General features: G+C 48.5%; 1 protein-coding gene across 10 annotated transcripts in view; it reads left to right on the forward strand.

The window, feature by feature from the left end:
* Positions 1–13,030, forward strand: part of LOC140403142 (intercellular adhesion molecule 5-like) — an 87,522-nt gene extending 74,492 nt beyond the window's left edge. For 9 of the 10 annotated variants that reach the window (XM_072490810.1, XM_072490815.1, XM_072490809.1 and 6 more), the window contains 2 exons: positions 6,594–6,875; positions 8,974–13,030. In XM_072490810.1, the coding sequence (XP_072346911.1) occupies positions 6,594–6,875; positions 8,974–9,101 (410 nt within the window). In that variant the 3' untranslated portion in view covers positions 9,102–13,030. Of the gene's footprint in view, positions 1–6,593; positions 6,876–7,165; positions 7,293–8,973 lie in introns of those variants that run through there. The other variant, XM_072490814.1, reaches the window with a different exon arrangement.
* The last annotated feature ends 3,640 nt before the right edge of the window (positions 13,031–16,670 follow it).

The following is a 16,670-nucleotide window of genomic DNA, read 5'->3' on the forward strand; positions in this document are numbered from 1 at the left end:
GTGTCCCCAGGATGCACATCTGAGATGGAGGCAGCCAGCTGCTTACCTCGTCTAGTGTCCTTTGATGCCAATGGCGGACATCCGCTGGGAGTTCTGGGGCCGGATGGCCCCGGGTCACTTATCGACGTCACATGCACAGCCTTACCCGCCCAGTCCCGTGTGCTGACGTGGCCACATCAGGGGAGTGGAACACGGGAGTGCTGGTGGCCACCATGGGACAGGTCCGGGTTGGCACCCAGCACTCCTCCCAGTCAGTGCCCATAGGGCCCTGGGACGGAGGGGCAGCCAGTTGCCCCTGCATCATCTTGTTCTGCCAGTTCCCATAGACTGCACCATCGTGTCGCCTCCTAGGCGATGCTCCTTAGTGACTGGGACACATATCCCAGTGACCGGGCCATGCTCTGCAGTGCATCAGCCATGCCCACCTGTGACTGGGACCAGCTCTGCTTGCGCCAAACACATTGGGCTGGATTCTGCACCCCGACGTGAAAATCGCATTCGGCGCCGGGGCGGAGAATCCGTTTTGACACCCATATCGGGAGCGGCACCGAATTTTGGATTCTCTGCCCCAGGAATAGGATTTTGCCGCGGCGATTATCCACGGCCTCGGAGGCTCACCCCGCAATGCTCCATTGCAGACCGGCCGAGTTCCCGATGGCATGGGTTACGTGTGCTCACACCATCCGGGAAGCTCGCGTGGTGGCTGCGGACTCGGCGGGCAAGGGGGGATGTATTTGGGGCTGGGGTCACTATAGGCAGGCGGTCTGGGGCGCACGAGCAGCCGGAGGGATGCACTACTTTTGCGGTCCAGGTTTGTGGTCGGAGTTCGCCATGGAGTATGGCGCGGCAGCTGCAGGCCTCCGCCGTGCGCATTCGCAGCCACGAAACCAGAGATGCTGAGGGACGTATTGCCAGCTATAGCTCTACGCTGTCTCCCTGCTATCTCTAGCATAGTGGTGAATCAGTGGCTGTTTTGCACCAGTTTTCCTGCCGTAAAAGACCACCGTTTTCACGCTGGGGTGGGGACGTAGTCTCAGAATCGGAGAATCCAGCCCAATGTGTTATGGTTGTAACTGTTCAGAAAAAAAATCAAAGTTGGTGCAACACCACCTCCAAAATCTCCTTCTCAGCAATCAGAATATAGTTTCCACAGACAGAAAAAGAGCTGCAGAATGTTCACATGTTAATCATCAGCTTCAATGACCAACTAGCATCTAACCTGTAAGTACTGGATAAGTCCTTTAAATAGTGCTGGTGAAAAGCCCAGTGCTGCCTGGTAGCACCAGGAGTTGCTGCGTGAGTTTATCACTCCGACACTGCAATGTCACAAAAGGTTTATACAAAGAGAATAAAATCCTATTTAGTATATTAAATGTAGAGAGATTGAGGGAAGGATTACATCGTTCATTTGGGGAGGGAAGGTGGCCAGAGTTAGAAAGGTGCTACTACAGAGGGGGAGGCAGGCAGGGGGTTTGGGTCTTCCGAACCTGATGTATTACTACTGGGCGGCGAATGTGGAGAAGGTGCGGAGCTGGGTAAGAGGGGTATCGGGATAAGTTAGACTACGTATAATGGCGAAGGCTGAGGATCCGCACGCCGACAGCAGGATAACCAGTTTCCTTTCTTCCTGCATTATCTCATTGGCCTGGAAGAAGTAACACATTCTCTCCACATACTGGGACCAGTCCACAATAATCGGGTCGAATGCATCTAACCTTCCAAAAAACGGCAATTTTGAAATAGCAAGCCTTACCCTCCGAGTGCGGCAGCTGGTCTCCGCAAGGTTCTTTGTTTACCTCGTCGCCACTGTAATAATCCACAGGAGGCAGGGGTACCGTCACTACATCAGTATTTATTTGCAATAACTATATACAGGAGCAGCTCCAAACAGTGCTGCTAGCATTCCAGTCAACTTAAGACTGCCTCACAAAGCCTACACAGGTGCTTCTATGGAGCCCTTCAATGAGCTATCATTGAGGGAGCTCATACTCCAATTGGATAACCAATAATGCCAATTGGAGGTCATTACAGTGTAGAAGCACCTTCCTCCCGCTCTGTGTTTGCCCAGACTGTCCGAGCAATAACACTGCAGGAGGAGAGGTACAGCTGTGAATCCACACAGTGCCGGTCCATGGTGCGAGGTGTTGGCAGCTCAGTGAACTGCAGTACATGGCTGGGCATCAATTGTCATAGTGACGGGGAAGTGGGGCCAATCACAATGTGTTATGGTTATAACAGTTTGGAAATAATCCAAGTTGGTGCAACACCAGCACCAAAATCTCCTTCTCAGCAATCAGAATATAGTTTCCACAGACAGAAAAAGAGCTGCAGAATGTTCACATGTTAATCATCAGCTTCAATGACCAACTAGCATCTAACCTGTAAGTACTGGATAAGTCCTTTAAATAGTGCTGGTGAAAAGCCCAGTGCTGCCTGGTAGCACCAGGAGTTGCTGCGTGAGTTTATCACTCCAACACTGGGACACTGCAATGTCACAAAAGGTTTATACAGAGACAATAAAATCCTATTTAGAATATTAAATGTAGAGAGATTGAGGGAAGGATTACGTCGTTCATATGGGGCGGGAAGGTGGCCAGAGTTAGAAAGATGCTACTACAAAGGGTAAGGCAGGCAGGGGGTTTGGGTCTTCCGAACCTGATGTATTACTACTGGGCGGCGAATGTGGAGAAGGTGCGGAGCTGGGTAAGAGGGGTTGATTCCCAGTGGGTCAGAATGGAGGAGAGTTTGTGCAGGGGGTCGGGATTGAAAGCACTAGCAACAGCGCCGCTCCCGATAGCCCCAGGGAAGTACTCAGGGAGTCCGGTAATAATAGCTTCATTGAGAATTTGGAGGCAGTTTCTCCAATATTTCGGGTTGGGGGCAGGGTCTAGGGAAATGCCGATTCCGGGGAACCACAGATTTGAGCCAGGGAGGTGGGATGGAAGTTTTCGGAAATGGGAGGAGAAGGGCATTAAGACACTGAAAGATTTGTTTCATAGGGGGCGGTTTGCAGGATTGAAGGAGCTGGAAGCGAAGTATGGGCTGGAGCAGGTGGAAATGTTTAGATACATGCAGGTTCGAGATTTTGCCAGAAAGGAGATACAGAACCTCCCGGAGGAGCCGGCCTCCACATTGCAGGAGGAGGTGCTGACGACAGGGGGACTGGAGAAGGGGGTAGTGTCAGCGGTTTATGGAGCTATTTTGGGAGAGGAGAAGGCACAATGGGAAGGGATCAAAGCAAAGTGGGAGGAAGAGTTGGGAGAGGATATGGAGGAGGGGTTCTGGTGTGAGGTGCTCCGGAGAGTGAATGCCTCCACCTCGTGCGCGAGGTTCGGGCTGATACAGCTGAAGGTGGTATACAGAGCACACCTTCCTGGGGGAAGGCTAATTATAACAATATTAGGCGGGAACTGAAGAACATAGATTGGGAGCGGATGTTTGAGGGCAAATCAACATCTGACATGTGGGAGGCTTTCAAGTGTCAGTTGAAAGGAATTCAGGACCGGCATGTTCCTGTGAGAAGAAGGATAAATACGGCAATTTTCGGGAACCTTGGATAGCGAGAGATATTGTAGGACTCGTCAAAAAGAAAAAGGAGGCATTTGTCAGGGCTAAAAGGCTGGGAACAGACAAAGCCTGTGTGGAATATAAGGAAAGTAGGAAGGAACTTAAGCAAGGAGTCAGGAGGGCTAGAAGGGGTCACGAAAAGTCATTGGCAAATAGGGTTAAGGAAAATCCCAAGGCTTTTTACACGTACATAAAAAGCAAGAGGGTAGCCAGGGGAAGGGTTGGCCCACTGAAGGATAGGCAAGGGAATCTATGTGTGGAGCCAGAGGAAATGGGCGAGGTACTAAATGAATACTTTGCATCAGTATTCACCAAAGAGAAGGAATTGGTAGATGTTGAGTCTGGAGAAGGGTGTGTAGATAGCCTGGGTCACATTGAGATCCAAAAAGACGAGGTGTTGGGCGTCTTAAAAAATATTAAGATAGATAAGTCCCCAGGGCCTGATGGGATCTACCCCAGAATACTGAAGGAGGCTGGAGAGGAAATTGCTGAGGCCTTGACAGAAATCTTTGGATCCTCACTGTCTTCAGGTGATGTCCCGGAGGACTGGAGAATAGCCAATGTTGTTCCTCTGTTTAAGAAGGGTAGCAAGGATAATCCAGGGAACTACAGGCCGGTGAGCCTTACTTCAGTGGTAGGGAAATTACTGGAGAGAATTCTTCGAGACAGGATCTACTCGCATTTGTTAGCAAATGGACGTATTAGTGAGAGGCAGCATGGTTTTGTGAAGGGGAGTCGTGTCCCACTAACTTGATAGAGTTTTTCGAGGAGGTCACAAAGATGATTGATGCAGGTAGGGCAGTGGATGTTGTCTATATGGACTTCAGTAAGGCCTTTGACAAGGTCCCTCATGGTAGACTAGTATAAAAGGTGAAGTCACACGGGATCAGGGGTGAGCTGGCAAGGTGGATACAGAACTGGCTAGGTCATAGAAGGCAGAGAGTAGCAATGGAAGGATGCTTTTCTAATTGGAGGGCTGTGACCAGTGGTGTTCCACAGGGATCAGTGCTGGGACCTTTGTAGTTTGTAGTACATATAAATGATTTGGAGGAAAATGTAACTGGTCTGATTAGTAAGTTTGCAGACGACAAAAAGGTTGGTGGAATTGCGGATAGCGATGAGGACTGTCAGAGGATACAGCAGGATTTAGATTGTTTGGAGACTTAGGCGGAGAGATGGCAGATGGAGTTTAATCCAGACAAATGTTAGGTCATGCATTTTGGAAGGTCTAATGCAGGTAGGGAATATACAGTGAATGGTAGAACCCTCAAGAGTATTGAAAGTCAGAGAGATCTAGGAGTACAGGTCCACAGGTCACTGAAAGGGGCAACACAGGTGGCGAAGGTAGTCAAGAAGGCATACGGCATGCTTGCCTTCATTGGCCGGGGCATTGAGTATAAGAATTGGCAAGTCATGTTGCAGCTGTATAGAACCTTAGTTAGGCCACACTTGGAGGATAGTGTTCAATTCTGGTCGCCACACTACCAGAAGGATGTGGAGGCTTTAGAGAGGGTGCAGAAGAGATTTACCAGAACGTTGCCTGGTATGGAGGGCATTAGCCATAAGGAGCGGTTGAATAAACTCGGTTTGTTCTCACTGGAACGAAGGAGGTTGAGGGGCGACCTGATAGAGGTCTACAAAATTATGAGGGGCATAGACAGAGTGGATAGTCAGAGGCTTTTCCCCGGGGTAGAGGGGTCAATTACTAGGGGGCATAGGTTTAAGGTGAGAGGGGCAAGGTTTAGAGTAGATGTACGAGGCAAGTTTTTTACACAGAGGTTAGTGGGTGCCTGGAACTTGCTACCGGAGGAGGTGGTGGAAGCAGGGACGATAGTGACATTTAAGGGTCATCTTGACAAATACATGAATAGGATGGGAATAGAGGGATACGGACCCAGGAAGTGTAGAAGATTGTAGTTTAGTCGGGCAGCATGGTCGGCATGGGCTTGGAGGGCCGAAGGGCCTGTTCCTGTGCTGTACATTTCTTTGTTCTTTGTTCTCACAAGGGCGAGGATGATCCGATTCTTTGAAGGAGTGGAAGATATGTGTGAACATTGCGCGGGGGGGGGGGGGGGGGGGGGGGGGGGGGGGGCGGGCAGCTAATCACGTTCATATGTTTTGGTCCTGTCCAAAGCTAGAGGATTACTGGAAGGAGGTTTTTAGGGTAATTTCTAAAGTGGTGCACGTGAAACTGGACCCGGGCCCCTGGAAGGTCATATTCGGGGTGTCGGACTAGCCAGTGTTAGAAACGGGAACGGAGACAGATGTTGTAGCCTTCGTCTCGTTGATCGGTGAAGGCGGATCCTGATGGGTTGGAGGGCAACCTCTCCACCCAGTGCCCCGGCGTGGCGCGGGGAACTGTTGGAATTCTTGACTCTTGAGAAGGTTAAGTTTGAGCTGAGGGGAAGGATGGAGGGGTTCTACAATTCATGGGCATTATTCATTATGCACTTTCAAGAACTGGATAACATTGAACATTAGTTGGGGGGGGGGGGAGGGTTGGGGGAGGGGAGGGGCTGTTAATGGTGGCTATGGGTGATTCCTGATTACTTTTTGTCATTTGTTTATGTGAACATGTGGGCGAATGTTTTGGGTTTGGTGAGAGGATGGGATCGTGGTTATTGATATGGGGATTGACATATTTGTTACTGATTATTGTTTATTGTTGGTGGGTGTAAATTTGGGAGAAAATGTGAAAAAGCAGGAGAATAAAGAAATATTTTTTAAAAAAGAATATTAAATGCATTGTTTTAAATAGCTCCAGTCGCTGTTCTGGATGCCGAAGGAGCAGCTCGATCCAATATGATGGGCTGTGCACTCCCAGCACCATATTGCATCTGAGGTGCCGTTTAGCACCATTGAGTTTCCCGGCTTCGGTTTCTGTACAAAGTGTGGAATGTGTCCCACACTGACACGGCTGGAATTGGGAACTCACTGGCAATGGGGCTGAACTTGTGTCCCACCCCTGCTGTGCTGATTCTCCAATCACCTTCCCATTTTCATATTGTTTCACATTTCTTTTCCAGATAAACCAGGAGACACAACCATATCAGTAAATAACAAAACTGTGTCAGGGTTTCCAGTAACCGTCAGGAAAGGTGATGAGGTTACAATGATCTGCAATTCCAATGGAAATCCCACACCTACATTAAAGTGGGAAGATCCCAGTAACAGCAGCAATGTTGAGATTGGTTCCCCTGGAGTCCTCCGTATTTCCCACGCAACATCAGGACATCAAGGAGTTTATAAATGTAGAGCAACCAATCGATATGGAATTGAAGAGAAGGAAGTGGACATCAGGGTCACAGGTCAGTTTGTTTCTTGGTCAGAATTCAATGAATAAATAATTAATCTTTTGAGGATTGAAACAGCATTTCAGTCACTCCAATTTGATCCAGAGGGTCACATTGTGTTACAACATTCTGTTATTTATTTATTTTGATTAAGTTTCCTGTTCCACTCCATCCTTGCTGATGAAGGGACAAATGGATAAACCACTCCCAGCCTCTAACAATGCTGCTCTGTAACTAGCCTCTGGGACATGAGTACGAGTGATCCAGAGTGACACTCTCTTCCTCTTGTTCCTCTTTGTGTGTAGAAGCACCTTCCTCCCACTCTGTTTGCCCAGACTGTCCGAGCAATAACACTGCAGGAGGAGAGGTACAGCTGTGAATCCACACAGTGCCGGTCCATGGTGCGAGGTGTTGGCAGCTCAGTGAACTGCAGTACATGGCTGGGCATCAATTGTCATAGTGACGGGGAAGTGGGGCCAATCACAATGTGTTATGGTTATAACAGTTTGGAAACAATTAAAGTTGGTTCAACACCAGCACCAAAATCTCCTTCTCAGCTATCAGAATATAGTTTCCACAGTGTGGTATTATCAGGTATTGCAGTACCCGAGAGGCTGAAGACCATTGGTTAAACCTAGGAGTTTACTCTTGGCTGTTTTGTATGTAGCTCCGCCCTGACAGGCGGGGTATAAGAACCCGGGCCGTCCCAGCAGCCCTCATTCTGTACCGAAGCTGCTGGGGAACAGTTCTAGTCTATTAAAGGCTTCAGTTTAATACCTCGTTTTGAGATTGGTTCCCCTGGAGTCCTCCGTATTTCCCACACAATATCAGAACATAAAGGAACATTATATGGGTGGCACAGAAGCACAGTGGTTAGCACTGCTGCCTCACAGCTCCAGGGTCCCAGGGTCAGCCTCGGATGACCTTGGATGACGAATGTGGAGTTCGCACTTTCTCCCCGTGTGTGCGTGGGCTTCCTCCGAGTGCTCCGGTTTCCTCCCAAAGTCCAAAGATGTGCAGGTTAGGTGGATTGGCCGTGATAAATTGCCCCTTAGTGTCCAAAAGTTTAGGTTGGTTTACGGGGATAGGTTGGAGGTGTGGGCTTAAGTCGGGTGCTCTTTCCAAGGGCCGGTGCAGACTCGATGGGCCAAATGGCCTCCTTGTGCACTGTAAATTCTATGATTCTAAATGTAGAGCTACCAATAAATATGGAATTGATGAGCAGGAAGTGAACATCAGGGCCACAGGTCAGTTTGTAACACTGATCGCTTTTAATGGAAAATAATTAACCATTTGACTGCTGAAGCAGCATTTCCGTTACCTGAATAAATCTGACTGCTATGTTAGTTTAATTAACTGTGTAATTTAAGCTGGGATTTTCCAGCCCCATTTTGGTGGGACCCACTGCAGGAGAGTTGGCAGCCCAACCAAAGGATCACTGACTTTCAGTGGGGCAGACAGTCCCAGCGGCAGGCAGGGCTGGAAAGTCCTGCCCTTCGTCCCCACGTAAAGTTTTGTTTTGTTCACCATTCAAAACCCTTTAGCAGAGTAGCTATGATCTAGCATAATGAAAAAAGGAGTGTTATTACTTGAAGAAAAATCATAACCATTGCAGCCCAATAGCATTGATCATAGAATTTACAGTGCAGAAGGAGGCCATTTGGCCCATCGAGTCTGCACCGGCTCTTGGAAAGAGCACCCTACCCAAGATCAACACCTCCACCCTATCCCCATAACCCAGTAACCCCACCCAACACTAAGGGCAATTTTGGACACTAAGAGCAATTTATCATGGCCAATCCACCTAACCATTGTATTAATATATTGTAAAATGTGTGCATGACTAACTATCCAGAGAGCTAGGACCATGTGTATGCCCTCACCACGTCCTACTAAGAATGTAAACAGCATACCTCTCACTTGGCATTCACTTAATTATTGATTCCCTCCGCCATAATAATCTGGTTCCTTCCTACTCTGTAAAATGGAAACACAAGAGGGAATGGAGGCTTTAGTTCATCCACAATTTACAGACACAATTTCAGTACATGTAATTGTGCATTGGAAACTTTTGTTTTTTGGTTAACCATTTCCTTGCTTTTCTTTGATCCAGGTCAAACTTCAGCCAGAAGACTTGCAGCAAAGTTCATCGGCCTAACCTCTGTAGTAATTGTAGCTGGAGCATTTTTATTATCTATCTTAAGCGTTTTGTTTCAAAAAATTGAAATAAAAACAGAATAATTTGTGTACATGCAGCAAAGATTAACGTATATGAGTCTCAGAACTGACACAATGAAAGGAATAAACAGCTGTTTCAGTACAGCCACAACACAGGTATCTACCCAACAATTAATTGCCCAAATATGTCCTGTCCAGTCCACCGAAAGCAGGACAATTCCAATCCAGCCAATTACCACCCCATCAGCCTCCTCACGGTCATCAGCAAAGTGATGAGAGGTGGTTATTGACACTGTTCTTTGGGGATTGGGAATTCCATGAACCTCTGAAAGAAAAAATAATATTTTCATATTCATCTTAAATAAGGGACTCCTTATTTGAAACTGTGTTTCCTGGTTTATGCTCTCTCATAAGAGAAAATATCTTTTCAACATCTACCTTGTCAAGTTCCTCAGGATCCTATATGCTTCAGCAAGATTACTTCTCTTCTTTTAAACTCCAATCCATAGAATCGCTGTAATGCAGAAGGAGGCCATTCAGCCCATTGGGTCTGCACCAACCCTCTGAAAGAGCACCCTACCTCGACCCATTTCTCGCCTGATCCCCGTCACCCTACCTAACCTGCACTGTGGAAAGAAACTGGAGGAACCTTACGCAGCCACGAGAGAACATGCAAACTCCACACAGAGTCACCGAAGGCTGGAATCGAACCTGGGTCCCTGGCACTGTGAGGAAGCAGTGGGCGGGACTCTCTGACCCCCCCGCCGGGACGGAGAATTGCCGGGGGGGGTGGGGGGCAGTGTGAATCCCGCCCCTGCGAATCCCACCCCTGCCGGCTGCCGAATTCTCCGGCGCCGGGGATTTGGCGGGGGCGGGAATCGCGCTGCGCCGGTTGGTGGCCGCTGGCAGCGGCCCCCCTGTAATTTTCCGGCCCGCAATGGGCCAAGTGGCCGCCCGTTTTCGGGGGGTCCTGCCGGCGTAAATTAGAATAGATACTTACCGGCGGGACCTGGCTCCGCAGGCGGCCTCCGGGATCCTCGGGGGGGGGGCGCAGGGGGATCTGGCCCCGGGGGATGCCCCCACGGGAGGGCCTGTGCCGTGGGGGCACTCTATTCCTCCGCGTCGGCTGCTGTCAGCCTCCGTGATGGCCGATGCGGAGATGAACCCCCCTGTGCATGCGCTGGGATGACGCCAGCACACGCTAGTGCTCCCGCGCATGCGCCAACTCGCGCCGGCCGGCGGAGGCCCTTCGGCGCTGGTTGGCATGGTGCCAAGCCCCTTCTGCACCTTCGGGGCGGCCCGATGCCGGAGTGGTTCACGCCATTCCTTCACGCCGGAGTTGCCCGCCCTGCCAATTCCCACAGAATACCGCCCAGTATTTTTAAAATAATATTTTATTGAGGTATTTGAAAATTTTTATGACAGTAACATAAACAATGATATCAACATGGAAAATAAACATTTCCTCCCCCCAGCCCAATCTTCACGCACCTCAACCATACAACAACAATCCGCCCGCCCCCACCCCTTGGAATACTGCATCTTCTGACATTTGAATTTTCCCCGAGAAAGTCGACGAACGGCTGCCACCTCCGGGAGAACTTTATTTTCTCGAGGCTGAGAAACCAGCCATGTCACTAACCCAGGTCTCTACACTCGGGGGCTTCCAGTCCCTCCATATTACCAAGGTCCGTCTCCGGGCTACTAGGGAGGTAAAGGCCAAGACGTCAGCCTCTTTCGCCCCCTGAACTCCCGGATCTTCCAACACTCCAAAAATTGCTACCTCCGGAATCGGCACCACCCGTGTTTTTAGCACCGCGGACATTGCATTTGCAAAACCCTGCCAAAACTCTCTAAGCTTCAGGCATGCCCAAAACATGTGGACATGATTTGCTGGGCGTCCCCAGCAAACATCCTCAACCCCGAAGAGCTTACTCATCCTAGCCGCTGTCACGTGTGCCCGGTGAACTACCTTAAATTGTATCAGGCTAAGCCTGGCGCATGATGAGGAGGTATTAACCCTGCTTAGGGCATCCGCCCATGGGCCCGCCTCTATCTCTCCTCCTAGCTCATCCTCCCACTTGCCCTCAAGCTCCTGGTAAATATCCAATACCTTCCCCTCGCCCACCCAGGTAATGGAAACTACTCTATCCTGTATTCCCCGTGGCGGCAGCAGCGGAAATGCCAGCACCTGTTTTCTCAGGAAGTCTCGCACCTGCAAATACCTAAAACCATTCCCTGCTGGCAATTTAAATTTATCCTCCAAAGCTTTCAAGCTGGGAAAGCTCCCATCTATAAATAGATCCCCCAACCTTCTAATTCCTGTCCTTTGCCAACTCCAGAACCCATCATCTACCTACCCGGTACAAACCTGTGGTTATTATAAATCAGGGTCCAAATCGATGCTCCCTCCACTCTCTTATATCTCCTCCATTGCCCCCGATCCTCAGAACCGCCACTACCATCGAACTTGTGGAATATAGGGCTGGCGAGAACGGCAGAGGTGCCGTTATCAGTGCACCCAAACTGGTGTCTTTACATGACGCCGCCTCGATACGCTCCCATGCCGACACCCCCCCCCCCCCCTCCCCCCCCCACTACCCACTTCCTAATCATGGCTATATTAACCGCCCAGTAGTAATTGCAGAAGTTCGGCAGCGCCAACTCACCCTCCCCCCGACTGCACTCCAGCAACACTTTCTTCACTCGCAGGGTTTTACTCGCCCACACAAAGCCCAAAATAATGTTATTCACCCGCTTGATAAAGGCCTTTGGGGTGAAGATGGGGAGGCACTGAAAGACAAACAGAAATCTGGGGAGGACCGTCATTTTCACGGTCTGTACTCTCCCCACCAGTGATAGCGGGAGCATGTCCCATCTCTTAAAGTCCCCTTCCATTTGTTCTACGAGCCGGGATAGGTTTAACTGGTGCAGTGCCTCCCATTCCCGGGCCACCTGGATTCCCAGATATCAAAAGCTCTTCCCTACCATTCTAAGCGGCAGCTCTCCCAGTCTCTTCTCCTGTCCTCTTGCCTGGTTCGCGAACATCTCGCTTTTCCCCATGTTCAATTTATACCCCCAAAAATTGCCAAATTCCCCCGAGATTCGCATTACTTCCCCAAACCCCTCCAGCGGGTCCGAAATGTACAAGAGCAGGTCATCTGCGTAGAGCGAGACCCGATGCCCCCCCTCCCCCTCCCCCCTTTCCAGTTCCTAGAGGCTCTTAACGCCATGGCCAATGGCTCTATGGCCAGAGCAAACAGTAATGGGGTGAGGGGACATCCGTGCCTCGTCCCTCGGTGTAGTTTAAAATACCCCGGCCTCAGCCTGTTCGTACGCACACTCGCTACTGGTGCCTGATAGAGCAACCGCACCCAGTCAATAAAGCCTTCACCAAACCCAAACCTTCCCAGCGCCTCCCACATGTAATTCCACTCCACCCGATCAAAAGCCTTCTCCGCATCCATCGCTACTACCACCTCCATCTCCCCTCCTTCTGAGGGCATCATAATAACATTTAGAAGCCTTCTATGAGAAATGAGCATTTTATGTTGTTTTTACATGTATAACTCTGGTTCACAATTAAGATGTTGTCAACAATAGGGCTTGATGGGAAAGTAAAATGCCAAGTTCTGTGTAAGCTACAGTGAGCAAGTTGTTGTAACTATGTACAGGACTGACCTTCGGGGAAGAACGGGATGTACAATAACAGAAACCACTAAGCAAGGGGGAAGACAGCAGGTGCAAGCAGGGGGCCTCATTCTTATCTTTTAATTGACGGTCCAAGGATATACCAGGAGCTAACAGAAACCACTATGCAAGGGGGAAGACAAAATGAACATAACAAGTCCAAATAAGGAATCACTGATAAGGAAGCTGCTCTTTTCGTATATAACAGGTGATGCTGTATGAATTCTGTGTGTCTGCTATTGTTTACCGGCGGCACCCATTCTTGCAAGATCAATTGAAATAAATACTTCTTCTGAATTTGACTAAGTGTAAATTATTATCAAGTGAGCGGATGCTCTTCCGGGACCACCTTCATTGATCAAGGGGGGCGGCTCAAGAGGAACCGAGAAGACGCGTCCCGTTATTTAAACGGTCCGTACTTTGTCTTGAGTAGTCACCCACGGTCAACTGAACACGTTCCTAGGGTAGTCATTCTGAAGAAGCAAATAACGGATTATAGTGGCAGGCACGCCGTGGAAGTGAAAGTCAGGCAACTCTGTGCACGGAGCACGGTAAGAAAAGCGACTTTTAAGTATTACCTTGTTGACTTGGGTTTGTATCTAGACATCCGGATAAGTGTGTGGGCGGATTGATGATATAAGGACTCTGGAGTTTATATCTGGACATCCGGATAAGTGTGTGGGCGGATTGATGATATAAGGACTCTGGAGTTTATATCTGGACATCCGGATAAGTGTGTGGGCGGATTGATGATATAAGGACTCTGGAGTTTATATCTGGACATCCGGATAAGTGTCTGGGCGGATTGATGATATAAGGACTCTGGAGTTTATATCTAGACATCCGTATAAGTGTATGGGCGGATTGATGATATAAGGACTCTGGAGTTTATATCTAGACATCCGTATAAGTGTATGGGCGGATTGATGATATAAGGACTCTGGAGTTTATATCTAGACATCCGGATAAGTGTCTGGGCGGATTGATGATATAAGGACTCTGGAGTTTATATCTGGACATCCGGATAAGTGTGTGGGCGGATTGATGATATAAGGACTCTGGAGTTTATATCTGGACATCCGGATAAGTGTATGGGCGGATTGATGATATAAGGACTCTGGAGTTTATATCTGGACATCCGTATAAGTGTATGGGCGGATTGATGATATAAGGACTTTCAGAATTGTGATTGTTTTGACGGACCAGTCATAACTAGACACTTTACTTAGAAATAAGTGGAGGTTGAGTACATTACAATGGGAAGTAAAAACTCGAAACAAGGAGACGGCGCCAATAAGAAAATCGCTAAGAATATCCCACCAGAAAGTCCAGTGGGTCGGATGTTAGTGAATTGGGATTTTGAGAGTTGTACAAAAAATAAGGACAGGAAAACAATGATAAAATTTTGTTGCTTCATATGGGTAAAAGAAGCAATCCGTAAACCCTCAGTCTTTTGGCCGAAATACGGTTCGGACGAAGATTGGGTGTGCCAAATTTTGAATATATATGTCAATGATAAAAGACCCTGGGCGACATTCTCCGCCGGCGGGAGTCTCCGTTTTGCCGGCGCCCGGGGGTTTCCCGACGGCGTGGGGCTACCCCACAATGGGAAACCCCATTGACCGGCCGGTTGTACGGAGACTCCCGCCGGCCGGTCAGGGCAGAAATGTGGCGGGACGGGTAGGAGAATTTCGGCCCCTGTTCGGATAAAGAAGTAAGTTACGCGAGTTGTTGGCTTCCCAGCAGGAACGCCACCCGAATATATCCATTAATCCCACAGGGCGAAGACGTTCCCACAGCCCCTCTTAAACAATGGGAAGTCCTAGATAATTTGCCACCCCCTTATAAGAATAAGTCAAACGACAAGGACTCGCCAAATGACCAACAAATGAATAAAGGCAAATCAGAGAAAGTCCCTGAAAAAGGAGAGACTAAAATGATATTAAGATCCACGAAAGGACAGGGAAAGGAACCAGAAATAACACAAATGAACCCCCTTCGGGAAGTCCCTATTGGAGAGGGAGAAGTAGGATTTGTAAATTCTCCTTTAAATTCAGGAGAAGTCATAGAACATAGAACATAGAACAATACAGCGCAGTACAGGCCCTTCGGCCCACGATGTTGCACCGAAACAAAAGCCATCTAACCTACACTATACAATTAGCATCCATATGTTTATCCAATAAACTTTTAAATGCCCTCAATATTGGCGAGTTCACTACTGTAGCAGGTAGGGCATTCCACGGCCTCACTACTCTTTGCGTAAAGAACCTACCTCTGACCTCTGTCCTATATCTATTACCCCTCAGTTTAAGGCTATGTCCCCTCGTGCTAGCCATTTCCATCCGCGGGAGAAGGCTCTCACTGTCCACCCTATCTAACCCTCTGATCATTTTGTATGCCTCAATTAAGTCTCCTCTTAACCTTCTTCTCTCTAACGAAAACAACCTCAAGTCCATCAGCCTTTCCTCATAAGATTTTCCCTCCATACCAGGCAACATCCTGGTAAATCTCCTCTGTACCCGTTCCAAAGCCTCCACGTCCTTCCTATAATGCGGTGACCAGAACTGTACGCAATACTCCAAATGCGGCCGTACCAGAGTTCTGTACAGCTGCAACATGACCTCCTGATTCCGGAACTCAATCCCTCTACCAATAAAGGCCAACACCGCATAGGCCTTCTTCACCACCCTATCAACCTGGGTGGCAACTTTCAGGGATCTATGTACATGGACACCTAGATCCCTCTGCTCATCCACACTTTCAAGAACTTTTCCATTAGCCAAATATTCCACATTCCTGTTATTCCTTCCAAAGTGAATCACCTCACACTTCTCTACATTAAACTCCATTTGCCACCTCTCAGCCCAGCACTGCAGCTTATCTATATCCCTCTGTAACCTGCTACTTCCTTCCACACTATCGACAACACCACCGACTTTAGTATCGTCTGCAAATTTACTCACCCACCCTTCTGCGCCTTCCTCTAGGTCATTGATAAAAATGACAAACAGCAACGGCTCCAGAACAGATCCTTGTGGTACTCCACTTGTGACTGTACTCCATTCTGAACATGTCCCATCAACCACCACCCTCTGTCTTCTTTCAGCTAGCCGATTTCTGATCCACATCTCTAAATCACCCTCAATCCCCAGCCTCCGTATTTTCTGCAATAGCCTACCGTGGGGAACCTTATCAAACGCTTTGCTGAAATCCATATACACCACATCAACTGCTCTACCCTCGTCTACCTGTTCAGTCACCTTCTCAAAGAACTCGATAAGGTTTGTGAGGCATGACCTACCCTTCACAAAGCCATGCTGACTATCCCTGATCATATTATTCCTATCTAGATGATTATAAATCTTGTCTCTTATAATCCCCTCCAAGACTTTACCCACTACAGACGTGAGGCTCACCGGTCTATAGTTGCCGGGGTTGTCTCTGCTCCCCTTTTTGAACAAAGGGACCACATTTGCTATCCTCCAGTCCTCTGGCACTATTCCTGTAGCCAATGATGACATAAAAATCAAAGCTAATGGTCCAGCAATCTCTTCCCTGGCCTCCCAGAGAATCCTAGGATAAATCCCATCAGGTCCCGGGGACTTATCTATTTTCAGCCTGTCCAGAATTGCCAACACCTCTTCCCTACATACCTCAATGCCATCTAATCTATTTACCTGGAGCTCAGCATTCTCCTCCACAACATTATCTTTTTCCTGAGTGAATACTGACGAAAAATATTCATTTAGTATCTCGCCTATCTCTTCAGACTCTACACACAACTTCCCATCCCTGTCCTTGACTGGTCCTACTCTTTCCCTAGTCATTCGCTTATTCCTGACATACCTATAGAAAGCTTTTGGGTTTTCCTTGATCCTTCCTGCCAAATACTTCTCATGTCCCCTCCTTGCTCGTCTTAGCTCTCTCTTTAGATCCTTC

This window comes from Scyliorhinus torazame, chromosome 27 (assembly GCF_047496885.1).
Source record: "Scyliorhinus torazame isolate Kashiwa2021f chromosome 27, sScyTor2.1, whole genome shotgun sequence".
NCBI classification, from domain to species: Eukaryota; Metazoa; Chordata; class Chondrichthyes; order Carcharhiniformes; family Scyliorhinidae; genus Scyliorhinus; species Scyliorhinus torazame.